Source organism: Heptranchias perlo, chromosome 29, assembly GCF_035084215.1.
Source record: "Heptranchias perlo isolate sHepPer1 chromosome 29, sHepPer1.hap1, whole genome shotgun sequence".
Lineage (NCBI taxonomy): Eukaryota > Metazoa > Chordata > Chondrichthyes > Hexanchiformes > Hexanchidae > Heptranchias > Heptranchias perlo.
This window is the reverse complement of record NC_090353.1, coordinates 9335395-9355848: the sequence shown is the minus strand read 5'-3', so window position 1 is coordinate 9355848 and position 20454 is coordinate 9335395. Positions and strand designations below refer to the sequence as shown.

General features: G+C 44.7%; 1 protein-coding gene across 1 annotated transcript; it reads right to left on the bottom strand.

Moving 5' to 3' along the window:
- Positions 1–5994: 5994 nt before the first annotated feature.
- On the bottom strand, positions 5995–19553 carry LOC137299374 (cathepsin L2-like). The gene is made up of 7 exons (XM_067968073.1): positions 19413–19553; positions 15803–15925; positions 10216–10368; positions 9516–9737; positions 7690–7855; positions 7144–7249; positions 5995–6186 (listed from the first exon to the last, which is right to left on the bottom strand). Exons 1-7 carry the CDS (start codon positions 19542–19544, stop codon positions 6087–6089), a joined length of 1002 nt encoding a protein of 333 aa, XP_067824174.1. The 5' UTR covers positions 19545–19553; the 3' UTR covers positions 5995–6086.
- Between the last annotated feature and the right edge of the window lie 901 nt (positions 19554–20454).

Sequence of the window (20454 nt, the reverse complement as noted above, 5' to 3'; positions counted from 1 at the left end):
TGGTCATTCCCTAGCACTTGAGCGACACGAATGTTACTTGCCACTTATCAGCCCAATGCCTGGATGTTGTCCAGGTCTTGCTACAGGCAGATAAGTAGCCAACAGTAAACGTACATCCCTCGAAAATTACTTTTCACATTCGGGAAGCTGAGTACAAACAGTGCTGTTGAAAGATGTGCCCGTTGACTTATATCCATCCAGAAGCTCTTCAATATTGCAGTAAACTTTGCCCATGTGGTGTTGCTCCCTATGGGGTAATATTAATTTCTACTTAATTGAAGAATGCCACCTAGTATTAAAAAGAATTAGTTTATAATACAGCGGTACATTTACTATAGTTGAATTTTTGTCATAATTTTCAGTGGCCGTAAAAGTGTTGAGGAGAGAAGTGAGACCTGTACATTGACAGATACTCAAATACCTGATTGACCTCTAATTTAATCTGGACAGAGTTGCTTTTTATCTCATTTTTTCCAGTCAAATAGCCTTGTCCTCGACTTTTCTTTTTCCTTTCCTTGCACTGAATCTAATGATACAGAGGTCACTGTTTCCCAAATGTTCCCCTACCTCTGGGTCACTTTCTTACTCTGTCATTACGCACCATCAGCTCATGTGGTGTTCCTTCCTTGTTGCAACTGCAACATGATGACTGGAAAGCAGTACCGAACACACTGCAAAACACTTCCCTTTCCAACTACACCATGGGGCAGATTTTCCTGTACCTGTAACTGGGGCTATTAAGCCGCCTGGGGGCAATGAATACAGGAAAATTGGGTAGGGTGGAGCGCATGGCCTAACAGAGCTCATCTGTTTTTAGAGTCCAGTAATTTATCTGGTTTGTGGAGCCTTGATCCTCCCAGTGAGGATCATCTTTGGTCGGACAGCCAACCGATGGTCAGAGGGTACATGGCACGCGCTCCGCCCAGCTCAGGCCAATAATGGCAACCAGGGGTCTATTGATGTCGGAGAACCCCAATTTGCATTTTAAATGGGCCTACCACCTGACTCAAGGGGGCCACTACTGCTCAGCAATAAGCCCCAGTGAACATTGCCACAGCGACAGGTGCATAAGAAACATAAGAAATAGGAGCAGGAGTAGGCCACACGGCCCTCAAGCCTGCTCCACCATTCAATACGATCATGGTTGGTCTTCGACCTCAACTCCACTTTCCTGCCCAATCCCCATATCCCTTCGTGTTCAAAAGTCTATCGATCTCAGTCCTGAATATACTCAACGACTGAGCATCCATAGCCCTCTGGGGTAGCGATTTCCAAAGATTCACAGCCCCCAAGTGAAGAAATTTCTCCTCATCTCAGTCCTAAATGGCCGACCCCTTATCTTGAGACTATGCCAACCTAGTTCTAGATCAAAAGCAAAATACTGCAGATGCTGGAAATCTGAAAGAAAAACAGAAAATGCTGGAGAAGCTCAGCAAGTCAGGCAGCATCCGTGGAGAAAGAAACAGAGTTAACGTTTCAGGTCAAAGACCTTTCGTCAGAACTGGAAGATGTTAAAGAGTTAAAGTTTTTAAGCAAGTACAGAGCCAGAGAAAGGGGGAGGGGTGGAGGGGATGGAAGGAAAGAACAAAAGGAAAGGTCTCTGATAGGGTAGAGGGCAAGAGTGATTAAACAACAAAAGAGATGATGGTGCAAGGCAAGGAGGGTGGTAATGGGACAGGTTAAGAGACAAAAGATAGGCCTAGATTAGCTATAAATGGCAACAGCAGAACCATTACCAGCACTAGCTATCTGAAAAAATGGGAGCAGTGGTTATGATCTGAAGTTATTGAAATTGATGTTGAATCCGGAAGGTTGTAAAGTGCCTAAACAAAAGATGAGGTGCTGTTCCTCGAGCTTATGTTGAGCTTCAGTGTAAGAGGCCGAGGACAGAGATGTCAGAGTGGGAGTGGGACGGGGAATTAAAATGACAAGCGACCGGCAGGTCAGGGTCACACTTGCGGACAGAGCGGGGGTGTTCAGCAAAGCGACCACCCAATCTGCGTTTGTTCTCCCCAGTGTAGCGGAGACCGCATTGAGAGCAATGAATACAGTTTACTAAATTGAAAGAAGTACAAGTAAACCGCTGTTTCACCTGAAAGGAGTGTTCTCTCAGGTCCAACCCCTGACATTGTCATTAAACCTGCTGTCAAGGGCGGCGCTGTTGTTGTGTGGTGAACAAACCTCTACCTTGCGGAGGCTGAACGCCAACTTTCCGATGCCTTACTACCTCCCCCTGGACCATGATCCCACCATTGAACATCAAGCCACCATTTCCCAGACCATCACTGACCTCATCTCCTCTGGAGATCTTCCCCCCATGACCTCCAACCTCAGTCCCCCCACCCCGCACAGCCCACTTCTACCTCCTTCCCAAGATCCACAAACAGGACTGCCCTGGGAGACCCATCATTTCAGCTTGCTTTTGCCCCATAGAACTTATTTCCTCCTATCTCAACTCTAGCTTTTCTTCCCTTGTCCAGTCTCTTCTGACCTACATCCGCCACTCTTCTGATGCCCTCCACTACTTTAACAGTCTCCAGTTCCCCGGCCCTAACCGTCTCCTTTTCACCATGGACGTCCAGTCCCTCTACCCCTCCATCCCCCACTAGGACGGCCTGCGGGCACTCTGCTTCTTCCTTGAATGGAAGCCCAATCAGTCCCCATCTGCCACCACCCTCCTCTGCCTGGCTGATCTTGTTCTTATGTTGAACAACTTTTCCTTTGACTTCACTCACTTCCTCCAAATAAAAGGCGAAGCTATGGGTCCATATGAGTATATTTTTGTGGGATACGTTGAACATTCTTTGTTCCAGTTCCACTCAGGACCCCTCCCTCACCTCTTTTTCTGGTCCATTGATGACTGTATCGGTGCTGAACTGGAAAATTTCATTAACTTTGGTTCCAATTTCCATCCTTCCCTCACCTTCACATGGTCCATCTCTGACTCTACCTTTCTCTTCCTCGACATCTTAATCTCCATTTCTGGGAATAGGCTGTCAACCAATATCTATTATAAACCCACCGACACCAACCCCCTTGCAATAAAGGCCAACATACCATTTGCAATGGGCGCTAGGTCAGTGCCCACCATTTTTGGGGCACTACCACCCCGTTTCCACCGGGCCAGAGGGCTGTAAATTCAGCTGTCTGACTCTTACTAATAAACGTGCCTCTCTCTAACTTGTCTACAAATTTCATCTTCAATTTCCTTTCCAGTGTTCAGCATTCCATAATATACAACCAGTATTGTAACCGATCCCTTGTAATTCCTTAGCTCAATCCAAAGGGATTCTGCTTTATTTAAATCCTTACACTTTAGTGCTAAGAAATTATTTGTATTTCACATAGTTACCCCCTCCTCCTTTTCTTCCTTATCCCTCCTGAAAATTTTATACGAGTGAATCATCACTGTGCTCGCTGACCTACATTGGCTCCCGGTCCAGCAATGCCTCAATTTTAAAATCTTCATGTTCAAAGGCTCCCATGGCCCTGGCCCTCCCTTCCTCCTCCAGCCCTACAACCCTCCGAGAACTCTGTGTTCCTCCAATTCTGGCTTCTTGTGCACCCCCCACTTTCTTCACCCCAACATTGACAGCTGTTCCTTCAGCCATCTAGGCCCTAAGCTCTGGAACTCCCTCTCTAAGCCTCTTCACCTCTCTCTCTCTTCCTTTAAGATGTTCCTTAAAACCTGCCTCTTTAACCAAGCTGTTCTAATGTCTCTTTCTTTGGCTCGGTGACATTGTTTGTCTGATAACGTTTCTGTGAAGAGCCTTGGGACGTTTTATTACGTTACAAGAGCTATCTAACTGCAAGTTGTTGTTGTTGTTATAAATATTTAATTGCCAATCCTGACTCTTCAATATGATTTAAAAGTTTATTTGAAAATCTCCTGTTCATGTTAGTCTCCCTTATGCCATGTACTATATATTATGCTCTGGTGTTAAGAGTTCAGAAATAAATTTAGGCCCAGGATATCCACAGGAGTGCGATATCAGCAGTTACACTGGGATCTCTCCCGCCACGGAACTCTGCTACTGACCCCACTCAAGTTCATGGGGTCAGGGGGAGGGAACTGTGGGAGTAGGTCTTCAGAGGTTTGGGGGTGCAAACACGTGGGTGGATGCTGGCTAGCCCACGAGGTGCCCGCTGATCTTACAGTGGGAGTCCGCTGGAACGGCTGTGGGGCCTCACTCTTTAATATTTAGAACCAGTTCAAAACCATAACTGGGAGCCCTCTTGCATGTAGGCATGCAATGTTTAAAATTACATTTTAGTGGCTCAGGCCTTTGTGTGTTTCCAAAGATTACGCATTTCCATTTAGCATTGATGAACATGAGCTGGAAAGTAAAAGATTCAGATTTGTTCAGATCGACCAAATTGCTGAACTCACTGGGGTCAATTTTCACTGCCCTAGCCTGGCATTAACGGGGCAGTAATGGCCTGAAAATGGGGCTCCATTAACATCAGCGATGAGGTCGGCTCCATTTAGAAAGCGGCCCTCTGCCGAGTGTACAAAGTGCCCGCTTGTTTCATCCAAAAAGGCCCCTTTTAACATGGAAATCGGGGTCCCATGAGGAAAATAGGACCCCGGTTGCTATTTTAGGTTGGAACTGTTCTAGGCACCACACTTTAGGAAGGGTACCAAGGCCTTGGAGAAGGTACAGAGGAGGTTTACCAGGGTGATACCAGGGATGAGGGACTTCAGTTATGTGGAGAAATTGGAGAACTGGGATTGTTCTCCTGAGAGCAGAAAAGGTTATGGGGAGACCCAATACTGGTATTCAAAATAATGAGGGTTGTTAAGATCTGGAACGCACTACCTGAGAGGGTGGTGGTAGCAGATTCCATAGGAACTTTCAAAAGGCAATTGGACATGTACTTGAAGAGGACTAATTTGCAGGGTTATGGGGAAAAAGTTGGGGTGTGGGACTAAATTGGACAGCTCTTACAAAGAGCCAGCATAGGCACGACGGGCCGAATGGCCTCCTTCTGTGCTGTAAGATTCTATGATTCTATAATTTTATGATCCTATAACTGGTCGGAGCCTGCGGAGTGCACTCTCCGATCAGTTCCAAGGGCAATGGAAGCGAAGAGGCCCACCAAAGGTAAGTGTCGAATAATTTTTGTGGACCCCCGAGGAGCAGGAATACTCCATGAGGCCCACAAAAATAATGTGGGCCGCTGCTGCCCCAGGACCCCATCCCAATTATGACCCCTCAGCAACTTACCTTGCTGGCGGCCACCCTGGCCCGATCTTGAAGCCTCGTGAGCTGCACCAGGGTTGCTTGTTTGGCACCTGTCGGTTACCCAAAAGTCAAAATCGACCCCAGTGAGTCCCCGATTTATGTTTGGTTCTGTCTCGATGCAGCCTTCAAGTTCCTGTCACCAGGAAGTAGAGCACCGTATTTGTATTTTGCAGCTGACATCGTTTCAAGATCACATATGGCATCAGCCATCAAAACTGGTACCTTCACCTTAGAGTTAGGGTCGTCATACCCTGGCATCTCCAGGAATTAAAGATTAATTTCCTGGACACTGCTGCGAGCAACCCAAAAGAAAAATTATAGGGGCATTAAAAAAAAATTGTGTGCCTTTTTCATTTTCTTTCAACACTTTTGTTTATTAGTTATAAAAATATTAGAGGTGGGAGTTAGAGGTGGAAGGTCATGTGATGAAACCTCCAGGAATACGTCCAACCAGAGTTGACAACCCTACTTCACCCACCCATCTTTAGTTAAATGAACAAGGCTCACAGATTGACTGAGGTCAATGTTTATTGCATTGTTAGACCTTTAAAGTAGGACATCGTTACACTGTTACAATACATATAAAATGTACAAATGTAACTGGTGAAGCACATGCATTTAATACGTTTCATTGGCTCTAAGAAACAAGTTTTCAGTCCTACCAGTAACAGAGAAATTTATATATATTTTATTTTAACACTATGTAACTAACCCGCCTTAAACCACAAGACAAAGGTAAATGAAGACAGATAGCCTTAACAATGATACAAAAAATCAGCAGACATATTTTGATTCTTGTACGTGGAGTTTTATCCAGTTCCAGCCGATATGCTTGAATCTTCACACCTCAGGATAAATCGCATCTGTAGCAATTCCACAGTTGTTATCCATGTCCTTAGCCATGTGGACGTATCCTTCTTTGCCCCAATTTGCTCCCCAACTAAAACCAAAAAAAGTTTGCATTACAGTCCTGGTAAAACACATCTTTAAACAGATTTCTTTTTTTGCTTTAAGTTACAGGCACTGCGAGTGGGAGGTCAATGGGGTGGAGAAATTGGCCTCCGTAGTAATGGAACTAGCTTGTTCAGATAATACTGAGCCAGACTGCTGGGGCCAGAATTTCTTGTCAGGTTACTCCAGGAATTCAGCAACAACCGTTTAACAACCTCCCCTCCTCTCATCAGCACTTCTGATATTTTCCATCCGAATTGTCACTGAGCGCCTAATACTTCCACCACAATATGGTCGCCGTATTATAATCAGAGGAAAATGGGATAAGACTTTGTACAATGTATTTCCCATTAGTTGCTTCGGAGCAACGCTGGTTGCAAGAGCCACCTGTCCAACTCTAAAGTCCACCATTAATCAAGGTCTCGGGGTGGTGATTTAAGGTTTAAGTGTCCCATTTCATAGTGCAGTAGGAAAACGTGTTGGGTTGGGACTGTAGGCCCGTTTACACTGTGGAAAAATTCCATAGAGATTTCCCTCCACCCCACCCGAGACTGGCACCTGATTGTTGCCGTGAAAGGTACCGGTGCCCCAAAATATTTAAAGGGCCCTGATTCCAGGAAACAGGGCTTGCCCAGGAGTGCGGGCAAGTGGGCAAGATCCACCTCAGGACAGCTATAGCAGGATTTCAGCCCCCTGATATCTCTGCACCTCTGCCACCTTTAGGGAGAAATCAAAGAAAAATGAAAGACTCCAAACGATTTAGGTCAAATACACAAGAAAGTTTGAAATGAGAGAAGGCCAATCAGTTCATTAGGCCCATTCCTTTAGCCTTTTCTATATATAAAGTAAAAGATCACAGTTGTTTAGATCTGTATCTTTAATTTAAACTCTGAGATAGAATTAACAGGCATTGAATGTGTTAGCCCTCTCCTGCTGTGTGACGTACCTGTTTTTAACAATCCAATATGGCTTCTGGTTTTCAGTCCCATACCCAACTGCCAACACTTCATGATCAAGTTTGATGGAACTGCAGTTGGGCTCATAAAAAATACCTACAGAAAAAGAAATATTGAACCTTTTATTGTGGAATGGGAATCTGGGATTCCACAGGAAAAGAAGACGGTGTTCTGTGGGGGAAATATCTAAATTCCATGGCAATTTAAAATAATTTTTAACAGTCACGGAGGCCGAGAATCTGGTTTGCACCTGACTTTGTTCAGTAAGTCATGCACTCTCAAAACTCAGATGAGGAAAACTATTTTTAACACTCCCCTAGTAACCTGTTATTCTCCATTTATTGAATGGCCAAAGTGCATTGTAAATGGAATACAAGAGAATGGCTGTTGAATACCAGAAATATTCAACTTGTGACAAGATCACCATAATTAATTGTCAACTTCATCACCTATGAATTTTATAAAGTCCACTCAAAAGAGTGTTTCAGCCAATGAGAGGTCCATTGTGTGTATAATCTATAACTCCTGTTCCTTACCTGATTTGTACAACATGAAAGATCTGTGCTCTGCATCTATTGAAACAGATATCGGTCCAACTGTGGCCACCGCTGCAGCTAAATCCACTTCAGAATCTTTTGGAATCCTCTTGACACCCTTGCAAGTGGCGACAATATCATTTTTGTTGACCTTACAATCTCCATTCTAAAACAAAGAGATTGTAGAAATCTGAGACAAAGATTTACCCAATATAAGAATGCAAGAATCTTTAGAAACCAAGAAAGGCCATAAAACCCAACAGGTTTGTCCCTTATTGATAGATCTCACTCCTTCAATCCCTTCACTCTTGAGAGCTACTTTTAATTGCCTCTTGAATACATTTATACAGGTTGCTTCATTGACCTCAATGACAATTTATTTCACAAGCCTTTTATTCTTTGGGTGCAAATAATTCACTTTAATTTCCTTCCTATGCTCATTCTCATTATTAATTTGTGTTCCTCACATTTAAAAGTTCACCAGAGTGAACAATTTGCTTGAGTCAACTTTGTCATTTCCCTTCCCACACATGAAGGCTTCAATGATATCACGTCAGAGTCTCCTTTCCTCCAAAGAAAAAAGTCCCACCTTCCATAACTTTCCTCACAACTTAAATTCCTTCTAGTTGATACGTTCAAATAAGCTCTGCTCACCTAAACATTACAGCCTATGTATGCTTTGATTAACCTGTGGCTTTGCTGTAATAAATTCCTCGCCTATCACCGTACCACATCCAGCGCTCCATATGAACCTGAGTAAAATCAGCAAGGGAGTCAGGTTGTCCACTGAGATGGAGGAAGTTAACACAATGTGAACTGGGACTCTAGTTACAGAATATGACCTGTAAACCATAGCCTGCTGAATCACTGTTAGCATCAGCTTCCATGTCACAGGGATAATAACTCCTGTCCACTTACAACACAGACCAGCACTGAAGACCATTGCAAAGATTGGTCAAACCACCACACTGAATACTAACAGAAGTAGTGGGACTATAACATACTGTTTTTTTACTGGCATGGAATCCTGAAATACCTTCATGAATGAGCTCTCTAAGCTAACTTCTTTTACATTTAATACAAATTGAATAAAGAGGTATAGCTTGATCAGCTGTCTCAAATTTCCAGTGAACTAAATTAAACAGGGTTAAATTTTATCTTTCAGTGACGGGGTAAAACGGGCGATATCGGATCAGCCCCCCCATTTTACACCCAGCTCGATTTTCCTCCCATTGACATCGAAGGAAAAGAAAATCAGGCGGGTTGTATAATGGCCGTCCAATCAGCTATCACCTGTTTTACCCCACCACTTAAGTTAAATTTACGGTCAAGTTATTCAAAGGACGAGTCATCCCAGCCCAGGCTGATGAGATGAAAGTCTCCTTTCTCTGCTGACTGTAAGGGTCATATGTGAAATGAGCTTGAACATTTTCAACCCAATTCCTAGTGGGCACTGTCGACAGTACAAAACTGTCCCTAATTTGGCACTAATTGGCAATCTCACTCAGAGCGACCACAAGATTGCTAGTGCGAGAACATGGGAGCAGTAGAAGGTGCTCCTCCGAGCCTGGGGCTGAGACATGAGACAGGGAAAGAGAGAGCTTTGCTCTACATTGACCTGATCTGGGAGTGCCTGATAATGACACTGGGAACCTAAAATTCTGTGGGGCTTCTCCCAGCCTCCTGTGTAACTCTAACAAAAGACTGGCAGAACGCTCAGAGAACAGTGTAAACAACTGAAAACTGGATCTGAAATGGGAAGAGTAGCATTCTTCATTTTGATGAGCACAAAAATTCTAAGAACATTAAAGAAAAAGGGAAGTTACCTTTGCAGTGTAGGGGTAAGATTGCTCTGAATTGATACCATTTTCTTTGATAAATAGAAGGGCTCGCACTTTATATCCGCCATTACATCCTCCGTTTCCAACAGCTCTGGTACAATCCATCAGGTACTGCTCACTCAAGGAAATGAGTTTCCCTGTTTTCTTAAACACCTGTCCTTCGAGTACCCCAGTTGTACTGAAAGCCCAGCACGAGCCACATTGTCCCTAATAAATAAAGAATCACAGTGAGAGAGAAACATTTGTGATATTTTTGATAATTTATTTCACTGAGAAACCTTTGTGAAATGGCCAACAGCCATAGCACAGGATACCACCAAAGTTAAAAACACTAGGGGTGATTTTGGCTCTGCGCGATAGTGTAAATCGGGCGATATCGGATCAGCCGCCCGTTATAGATCGCTCCCCGTTATCATTTCCATTGATTTTCTTTCTCACGTACATTTTGCCGATATGATCTTGAGTTTGCTAAACTTTCAATCTTATAAACTTTAATATTTGAGAGAAAGCCGTTCATTCATTATTTTATATACTGAAAACGAACGTCCTATTGCCCCATTTATCTCTAAGAACTAAAGTAACATAAATTGAAAAATTGATGATGTTTTCAATACTGTCCGTCACTCACAGTTCTTCAAAACTTCTCACATTAATGACCACTAGAAACACTTCTCCCCATCTTTACCTGGTCCTTCACTGGAGTAACGTAGCCTTTAGGACGCCAGTCAACGGCCTGAGGCAGTTCAACATTCTCCTGCGCTGTAAACACTTTGTAAGTCGAGTTCCCAGTTTCCTTTTTGCTGAATTTATTCAAAAGCTGCTTGTACTCCTTAGTGGTCTAGAAAATCAAAAAACTCTGAGATTTATTAATCATAATATTAATGGGGTGCGACGACTAGATTGTATGGTATTACATGGTGAACGTGCGTAAATTTACATGCTGTTCAATAAATTCTTATCTGACGAAAATGATGGTTCAGGATTTCCAGGAAGCCCAATGAACTGGTGAGTTTTACCAGCAGAGTGAATCAGAGAGCCGCTTTCACTGCAGGTGGAGATGTCCATGGCCTGGATTCCCTCACAGCTTAAATGTGTTCCAACTATTGGGCTACCTGAGCAATGGAGGGAAACCAGTAGGAACTCCTCTTTTGATGCACATTTTGGGGGCAATTTCTGATCTGGGATTTTGGCCAAACCCCAACTGCATTTGGCTCTAAGCCCAACAAAGAGCATCGAAAATGAAGGTGGCAGTAACAACTTTCTTGACCTCGTCCTCACCAATCTACCTGTCACAGATGCATCTGTCCATGACAGTATTGGTAGGAGTGACCTTGTGGAGACAAAGTCCCGTCTTCACACTGAGGACACCATCCAATGTGTTGTGTGGCACTATCACTGGGACAGAGTCAGAACATCCAGGAGGCGCTGTGGGCCATCAGCAGCAGCAGAATTGTATTCCAGCACAATCTGTAACCTCATGGCCTGGCATATTCCTCACTCTACCATTACCAACAAGCCAGGGGATCAACCCTGGTTCAATTACCAGGAGCGTAGAAGAGCATGCCAGGAGCAGCACCAGGCGTACCTAAAAATGAGGTGCCAACCTGGTGAAGCTACAACACAGGACTACATGCATGCTAAACAGAGGAAGCAACATGATATAGACAGAGCTAAGCGATTCCAAAACCAACGGATCAGATCAAAGCTCTGCAGTCCTGCCACATCCAGTCGTGAATGGTGGTGGACAATTAAACAACTAACAGGAGAAGGATGCTCCATGAACATCCCTATCCTCAATGATGGCAAAGTACAGCACGTGAGTGCAAAAGACAAGGCTGAAGCTTCTGCAACCATCTTCAGCCAGAAGTGCCGAGTGGATGGTCCATCTCGGCCTCCTCCCGATATCCCCACCATCACCATCACTCCAAGTGATACCAAGAAACGGCTGAGTGCACTGGATACAGCAAGGGCTATGGGCCCCGACAACATCCCGGCTATAGTGCTGAAGACTTGTGCTCCAGAAATAGCTGCGCCTCTAGCCAAGCTGTTCCAATACAGCGACAACACTGGCATCTACCCGACAATGTGGGAAATTGCCCAGGTATGTCCTGTCCACAAAAAGCAGGACAAATCCAATCCAGCCAATTACCGCCCCATCAGTCTACTCTCAATCATCAGCAAAGTGATGGAAGGTGTCGTCGACAATGCTATCAAGCTGCACTTACTCACCAATAACCTGCTCACTGATGCTCAGTTTCCGCCAGGACCACTCGGCTCCAGACTTCATTACAGCCTTGGTCCATACATGGAAAAAAGAGCTGAATTCCAGAGGTGAGGTGAGAGTGACTGCCCTTGACATCAAGGCAGCATTTGACCGAGTGTGGCACCAAGGAGCCCTAGTAACATTGAAGTTAATGGGAATCAGGGGGAAAACTCTCCAGTGGCTAGAGCCATACCGAGCACAAAGGAAGATGGTAGTGGTTGTTGGAGGTCAATCATCTCAGCCCCAGGACATTGCTGCAGGAGTTCCTCAGGGCAGTGTCCTAGGCCCAACCGTCTTCAGCTACTTCATCAATGACATTCCCTCCATTTTAAGGTCGGAAGTGGGGATGTTCGCTGATGATTGCACAGTGTTCAGTTCCATTCACAACCCCTCAGATAATGAAGCAGTCTGTGCCTGCATGCAGCAAGACCTGGACAACATCCAGGCTTGGGCTGATAAGTGGCAAGTAACATTCGCGCCAGACAAGTGCCAGGCAATGACCATCTCCAACAAGAGAGTGTCTAACCACCTCCCCTTGACATTCAACGGCATTACCATCGCCAAATCCCCCACCATCAACATCTTGGGGGTCACCATTGACCAGAAACTTAACTGGACCAGCCATATAATACTGTGGCTACAAGAGCAGATCAGAGGCTGGGTATTCTGTGGCAAGTGACTCACCTCCTGACTCCCCAAAGCCTTTCCACCATCTACAAGGCACAAGTCAGGAGTGTGATGGAATACTCTCCGCTTGCCTGGATGACTGCAGCTCCAACAACACTCAAGAAGCTCAACACCATCCAGGACAAAGCAGCCCGCTTGATTGGCACCCCATCCACTACCCTAAACATTCACTCCCTTCACCACCGGCGCACCGTGGCTGCAGTGTGTACCCTCCACAGGATGCACTGCAGCAACTCGCCAAGGCTTCTTCAACAGCACCTCCCAAACCCACGACCTCCACCACCTAGAAGGACAAGAGCAGCAGGTACATGGGAACAACACCACCTGCACGTTCCCCTCCAAGTCACACACCATCCCGACTTGGAAATATATCGCCGTTCCTTCATCGTCGCTGGGTCAAAATCCTGGAACTCCCTTCCTAACAGCACTGTGGGAGAACCTTCACCACATGGACTGCAGCGGTTCAAGAAGGCGGCTCACCACCACCTTCTCAAGGGCAATTAGGGATGGGCAATAAATGCCGGCCTCGCCAGCGACACCCACATCCCATGAACGAATAAAAAAAAACATGCAGAAGCTGGGTTTCTCCATTGATTCCAGACAGGAACTAAAATTTGTAATGGGATTTTATTTTTCCCAGTGTCAAGTTTATTACGGTCAATTAGGGCTTGTTTGTTGCATTATGCTTCCACCAATGTTGCCCCCCACTGACTGCTGCTTCAAGTATTCCAGTTATTGTCTGCTGTTGTTGTCAACTGGAGTTAAAATAATTGGGAGTTACTTTTACACAATGAGTAACATTATCAATTTTTGTTTGCATTCAATGCATGGGAGCTGAAAGCTGAGGGCTGAAAAGGAGTTCAAACTCATAGGGGTAAATTTTAACCCCACGAACAGTTGGGTTGAGGGCGGGTGGGAAGGTAAAAATCGTAAAAAAGTAAAACCCGACCCCAACCCGCCCACTTCTGGTTTTATCGGAGGCGGGTCGAGGGGCGGGCGACCAATCCACTCTCAGCAGGCAGGTCGATCAGTGAAATCTTTTAAGGAGGCTGCAGGCCTCCATTTTGACAGGTTTTTATTGTTAACTCCTGGGGGCCGGGATTCCCGGTCCTTCTGCTTCACGTCACGTAAGAGGAGGCGAGAAGGCCCGGATCAACAGGTAAGTGCCTTTATTGCACTGCTTGTGGACCAGGAGGAGCAGGAGTGTTTCCTCCAGGCCCAACAAGCTTACCTGCCGCAATCCCACACACCCGATTGACCGACCCCTTCCCCATGTCCGACCCCACCCCACGATCTCCGCCCCCTCCATGATCTCCAACACCTACCACGGTCTCCGACCCTCCCCACGATCTCCAACCACCCCACGATCTCCAAACCCCCACGATCTCTGACCCCCCAATGTCTGACCCCTCCCCCCCGATGTCTGACCCCCCATGACTGAGCCTCTGATAACCCCCCCCAATGACAGCCGACCTTGATAACTCACCCCGATGACTGAACCCACCTGATGACCAACACTCCAATGACCCCCGACCTTCCAATGACCCCCAACCCCACAATGTCCTCTGACCCCGAACCCCCTCCTGATGACCGACCGTCCCCTCCCCCACGATCTAAGACCTGCCTGCTTGGCATCCGTTCCCTGGCTGCTCTCCTGTCCCACTAACAGCCAGCCTGTCAATCTGGCTGACCTGTCAGGCGGGAAACCTACGGAAAAAATATGAAAGACGTCCTTACGTCAAATTCGTAAGAACATCCGGGAAACCAGTACTCCTGGGTTTCCTGTCAAGAAATCCCCCCCCAGCCCGACCTCTTCCCGGCTCAAAGTTAAAATTTACCCCATAGAGTCCTGACAACCCTGGCCTCAGGCAGGGGCATGACTAACGCCTCAGGTCCAGCGATCTGGATATGACTGCAGGGCAGTGCATGCAACCCTATGATTATCCAGAGAAATGATTACTGACGGCTGTGCCATCTCCTGGAACCGAGGCTGGAGGGAAAATTGACAGTGACCATAACCTCTCCCTGTGGTTCATAAAGCCTGAATTTTGATAGTTCAAGGTGTCATGGTGAATTTAACAGGTGTAAACTATTCTTCGGTACACCGATGCATCTAAAATTTTCCAGTTGAGCGTCACAACATCACGGTTGAAATGCCCTGTGGAAAACAATGACTGTCCTTTCTGCTGTCCTTTGCAGTGCTGTTCCAACAACAAGAAATACACTGGAGCTGATGTATCCCAATAATCGAAGACAATTCCTCTTTGGATGCCACTGTTAGAGTTGTCTCCTGTCTGTGAGGGTCAACATGTGTCTATCAGTCTTGCCAACAAAACCAGCATGCATTGCATCATACCTGGTGACTACAGAGGAAGTGAAGATTGACATAATGGGAAAAGACACAGCAGTGAGTGTTGGATGTCAATCAGCAATGGTGATGCTGGAGGCCTGGTGTTACAACAAGGTTTATAGGCACCTTTCCTACCTCTCCTCTATCAACTTAACTCTTTCAGCCATGCACACGCTCACCTCCTGAACACTGCAGCCTGGCGTGGATTATGGTGCTGGTGATCTGGCAAGTGCTCACCATCAATACAACATTCTAACCCTTGTTCCCCTTTCCCCTCTCCTTTTTCTAGATCCATCAGAAGATCCGGATCACAATGAAGATAAAAACCTTGATAACGATGCACCTTCGCTCTCTCTTACCATGCCATGCAGCAACACAGAAATTGGTAAACGGCATGCATTCAGTATTGAGTCTGAGGGTAGTGCACTGGGGGATTACTGAGTACAAGTGAGCAGGTACAGGTGCCAATGAAGACTGAGAGAAGAGCTAACCAGAGGGCCAGCTCACGTCCTAGCTCTGCTAAAGAGGAGACAGATGAAGACTACAGGGACCCAGTGTTTAAAAAAAATGATGTCCGTGCACCAATAATTATTGAATGCATTGGACTGCCTGCAGGGAGCTTCCAAAACATGTCGGATAGTTACCTGCTACCCACTTGAGTGAGGTTCTCTTGCATGACATTGACATTGCAGCCAACCAGAGAGCATGAAGCAGTAGGAATGTCTCACAGAGGAATGGGCTGGGTGGAGCAAACACATTTTCCATACACCTGACACTGGAGGATTGGCTGGATCTTGGGAGTTGGAAATGGGAGGAAACAGTTGACATTCACAGAGAGACACTGATGCAATCATAAGATAACTGATCTTTGTTGGAGTGCTCCACACTAGCTCCGTGATGCACCATCACACCTGATTCATTAAAAGAGCTTTCAAGAGCCACCATTCTCACTGTTACACCTTCTATACTCACCAAGTCTCCAAACTGGTTCATTCCCACAGTAAATGTGTGCTTCCCCATTGAGTGCTCCAGGTTATGTTTTGTGATATATTTCATATTTTTCTCCCATACCAATCTTCTGTAATTTCCATCATTCTGAAAAGTAATACAACAAAGTCAAATTCTAATTCATTTTATCATTGTAAACATTGGGAATATTTTTAAGCAATGTCCCAGAGGCCAAAGGCCAGTGTGGTTCATTCCATCTCCTCACTGAAGAAATATAAATTCCTTTTTACCAGTTTGCCACATCGGAGTCCAGGCCGTAAAAGAAAATTCTTGTAATGTAAAATTCCTTGAAATCCAAATCCACAGTTTGGACTTCTAGAGTTGCATCAGTGAGTGGAAAAATAACTTTCCCCAAAATGTTCTCCAAGAACACAACACGTTCAGGTTATGGAACTCTAAACTGCAGTAGTTTTAACCTATGTTCCTTAGTAGCTGAGATTCTCTATAAGGTGGGTAAGAGTATACTTCCGTTGGACTTCAGTATAAGGTGAGTAGGAATCAGATGGAAGTACCAGGAGAACACTTGTTCATTTCTGACTAATTTATCACAGTTTGGGCAATTGCAACATCTCCATAATAGATGCATTCATGAAAGCTTCTGTTTTCTCTCAGCCAGTGACAGGACTCTTGCATCTGAGGCTGTGAGTTCAGGCCCCATTCCAGAGACTTGATCATATAATCTAGGCTGATACTTCAGTGCAGTACCTAGGGAGTGCTGCACTGTCAGAGGTGCCATCTTTCGGATGAGACATTAAACCAAGACACATCCGCCCTCTCAGGGGGACATAAAAGGATGACATGGCAATTTTCGAAGAAGAGCAGCGGAATGCTCCTTGTGTCCTGGTTAACAACAAAGTCTGGTCATTTATCTCATTTCTGTTTGTAAGACCTGGCTGTGCAAAAATTGGCTGCCGTTTTTCCCTACATTACAACAGTGACTACACTTCATAAGTATTTCATTGGCTGTAAAGCACTTTGGGACGTTCTGGGGTTGTAAAAGGTGCTATATAAATGCAAGTTATTTCTTTCTGCTCCATAAAATTTTATAAAACAACTTCAATAATAGTACCAGAAGAACTACAAGGATTAGTCAGATGTACATATGCATAATAGTGAGTACCCTACTAGCCTACTTGGTGTAAAATAGGAACAGATGATCATTTTACTATATGCTATATTTACTATATTGATAGAAATCATGGCCAGGATTTTTTGCTTCTGCCTATTATTTATAATTAATAGAGAATCATGGGCTGAGGAGAACAGAAGTGGAAAATCGCGACATAGTTGTCCCTACGAGACAATCAAGAATGATACACTCCCCCCAGTGACAACCAGTCACTCATTAGGACAGGATTTATTCTTATGTTGAGAACCATGAAAACTCCATTACTGACAGACACTAGCTCACCGAGTCCATTGGCAAACATGTGGCAAATTAGGTTAAGTGACAACATGTACTTGAAGAGTACAATTTAATTCCTTGTGGGTGTCACATATGAGAATGTAATTATGTTAGGTGGGCAATTTTGGTTACTTAGGTGGGCAATTTTGGTTACTTATCAAACTTATACTCTCTGGAGAAGGGGAGAGGGACAACATCCCATGATGTGAAGGTGCTTGTAGTCGCCCCCAAACAACTCAGGAATGTTCCCCATAGCACTGGGAATGCAGTTGGCTTTTATTCAACCAGTAGCACGATCCATATGAAAAAGGCCAAATCTCAGATTTACTTTCCTATTTGCCCTCCAAGGTGATGGTTTGTTTCTTTCTTGCTGCCAACACGATCAGCCTCGTGACTCTTCTCTGCACTGCCTTCAGCGATTGAATGTCTCTCTTCTTAGAGACCAGAACTGAATGCAGTATTCAAGAACCAGAGCACAATACCTCCTTTGATCACTACCTCCTCTGACATATTCTACTATTTTTGCCTATGGGCTTTGTTGGTTGCTGCTCTGCATTGGTTGGACATATTTATCACAGTTTAATTTTCCCAACTAAACCACAAACTTGAGTTTGGGTTTCTCAGTACAGGTAGTGCGGATCGATATTATGTATGTCCCTAATGTTCTCTTCATACCTTCAGTTCTTTGCACAGGTCATAGAAATGAACTATAGGGTGATTATTATGTTTTGGATTTTTATGCTGGATATTCTCCTTGGGTACAGAGTCATTCCCCCTCCCCCATGCTACATGACATTGTTATTCACCCCCTTTTGTCATGCACCATCCCTCTCCCTTTCAAAACTACATCACCATCTACTCTCTTCAATAAAGTTACTCTCGAGCCATCCATGCTCCCCAATTACCACTCCATCTCTAACTTCCTTTCACCTCCCAGCTCTGTGCCCATCGCTCCTAAAGTACCTTGTTTCAATCTCTCTCCTCAAGCTTCAGACCTTCTCACAGCACCAAGATGGCCCTGGACAAAGTCATGAATGGCATCCTCTATGACTGTGACCATGGTGCATTAAACCTCTTTGTCCTCCTTAACCTTTCCATAGCATTTAAGATGGTTGACCACATCACCCTCCTCCATTGCCTGTCCTCCAATGTCCAGCTCCATAGGGCTCCCCTTGAATGATTCCACTTCTACCTATACTAACTATTCAAATCCAGACAGTGCATTTCCAGCAGTGGCTTCCATTCATGCCCCCACAACTCACCTCCCGAGTCCCCTGACAATCGATGTGGGGTCCCCTGCTCTTCCTCATCTACGTACTCCCCCTTGATGACACTATCTGCAGGCATGGGGTCAGCTTCTATATGTATACTGGGGACACTCAATTCTACCTCACCATCGCCTTAATTGATACAACCAGCACTGTGTTATCAGACATCAAGTCAGGGATGAGTCACAATTTCTTTCAATTAAACATTGAGAACTCTGAAACCATTCTTATTGGCTGCATCAGTAAATTCCATTCCCTTGTCACTGACTCCATCCCCCTCCTCCAGACACTCACTCAGGTTGAACCAGATCATAGTCATGTTCGATCCAAAGCTGAGCTTCAAACCGCACATCCTATCAATCACTAATCTGCTTGCTTCCATCTCTGCAACATCATTCACTTCCACCCCTCCCTCTGCTACCAAAACCCTTATCCACACTTTTGTCACCTCTAGACTCAATTATTCCACCCTCCCATCCTTCATCCTCCATAAACTCCAATTTGTTCAAAATTCACCAGCCCATATCCTATTCTGCACCAAGTCCTGCTCACCAGTTACCCACCTCCTTGCTGATTCCTTGGTTCCTTGTCACCCGATACAATAAACTTAAATTCTTGTTCTTGTTTTCAGATCCATTCGTAGCCTCGCTCTGTCCTATTTCTGCATCTTATATCCCTTCCCACATCTGGCAATGGAAGTGAATATCCGGCATTGCGTAAAACGAGCGGCCAATCACCACCTTTACTTTTGGACTTTTACCTTTCACCCCAGGTGTTTTAATAACAATCAACCAGTAGAAATAAGCAGAAGATTAACAACAAAGTAAAATGCAGGAAATCATGACATCCTTTCTTAGTTAACTGCTTGGTAAGTAAAATCTCAGCCTTTACTGCTTCTTACCTCTTTGTACTGCTTCCTATGAAATGATTTCCAGCTATTCCAACCTTCATCCAATGTTGGGTCAAACATGGAGTTTGAGGCTGCAGCCAGAATGGAGACCATCACACAGCTCACAAACAGAGGGAACTTCATGATGGACAGGCTGATGGAACAAAACCAATGATATCACATCTTCAGGAAATTATATTCATAGATCACTCTGGAAAAATTGTTTTAAAGCATGGAGCGTAAATATTTTTATAATTCAACAAAATATTTTACTCATCTGGGGCGGAATGATTTCCCTTGGTCACTAATATGTTTTACAGTTTTGCTGCAGCGTGGAACAAAAGAAATCTTCCTGCTATGTTTCCAATGTCCTTTACACATAGGGACCGGAGGAATTCTCCTCTCACCCTCCCGCACATTCCGTAATTGTTATTTGTTATGTTGTTGTTATTCTATCATTCTTCCTTTTCAATCTTTTCCCCACTCTTTTGTGTTAAGTATATCTATAATTTTATTTCCTTTCAGTGATCTTTGAGGAACATGGGAAATTATACTAACAGGAATAGATCATTTTGCCCAACAAGTCCACCGATTTTAGTTGAGCTCAACACCAGCTTTCTAGCTTCTCACCACTTGTCTTAGTCACCTCTTTGCCAAGAAAGACATCCAGTTGTCTCTTGAATCCGTTTGTTGTATTTGCTTGAATGGCCTTCCCTATAACTTATTCCGTAGATCTGTTACCTTTTGTGTTACATTCTTCTTCCTGAATTTCCTGTTTGCTTGTAATATTGTGTATTTTAGATGATATCCCCTTGTTTTTAAAACCCAACAGCAGTGTGAACAATTTGTCTGGGTGATAAATCCATGGTGTAGCTTTGCTAACTTCAGTGTGATCACCGTCACCAATAAGAACAAGCCCAAATTCCTTAAATCATTCCCATAACCTAGATTACTAAGAATCGGAACCGTCTCTGTTTCCTTACACCGCACCATGTCAGGTGCGATAATATCCTTCCTATAATACAATGTCCAATACTCCACACAATACTCCATA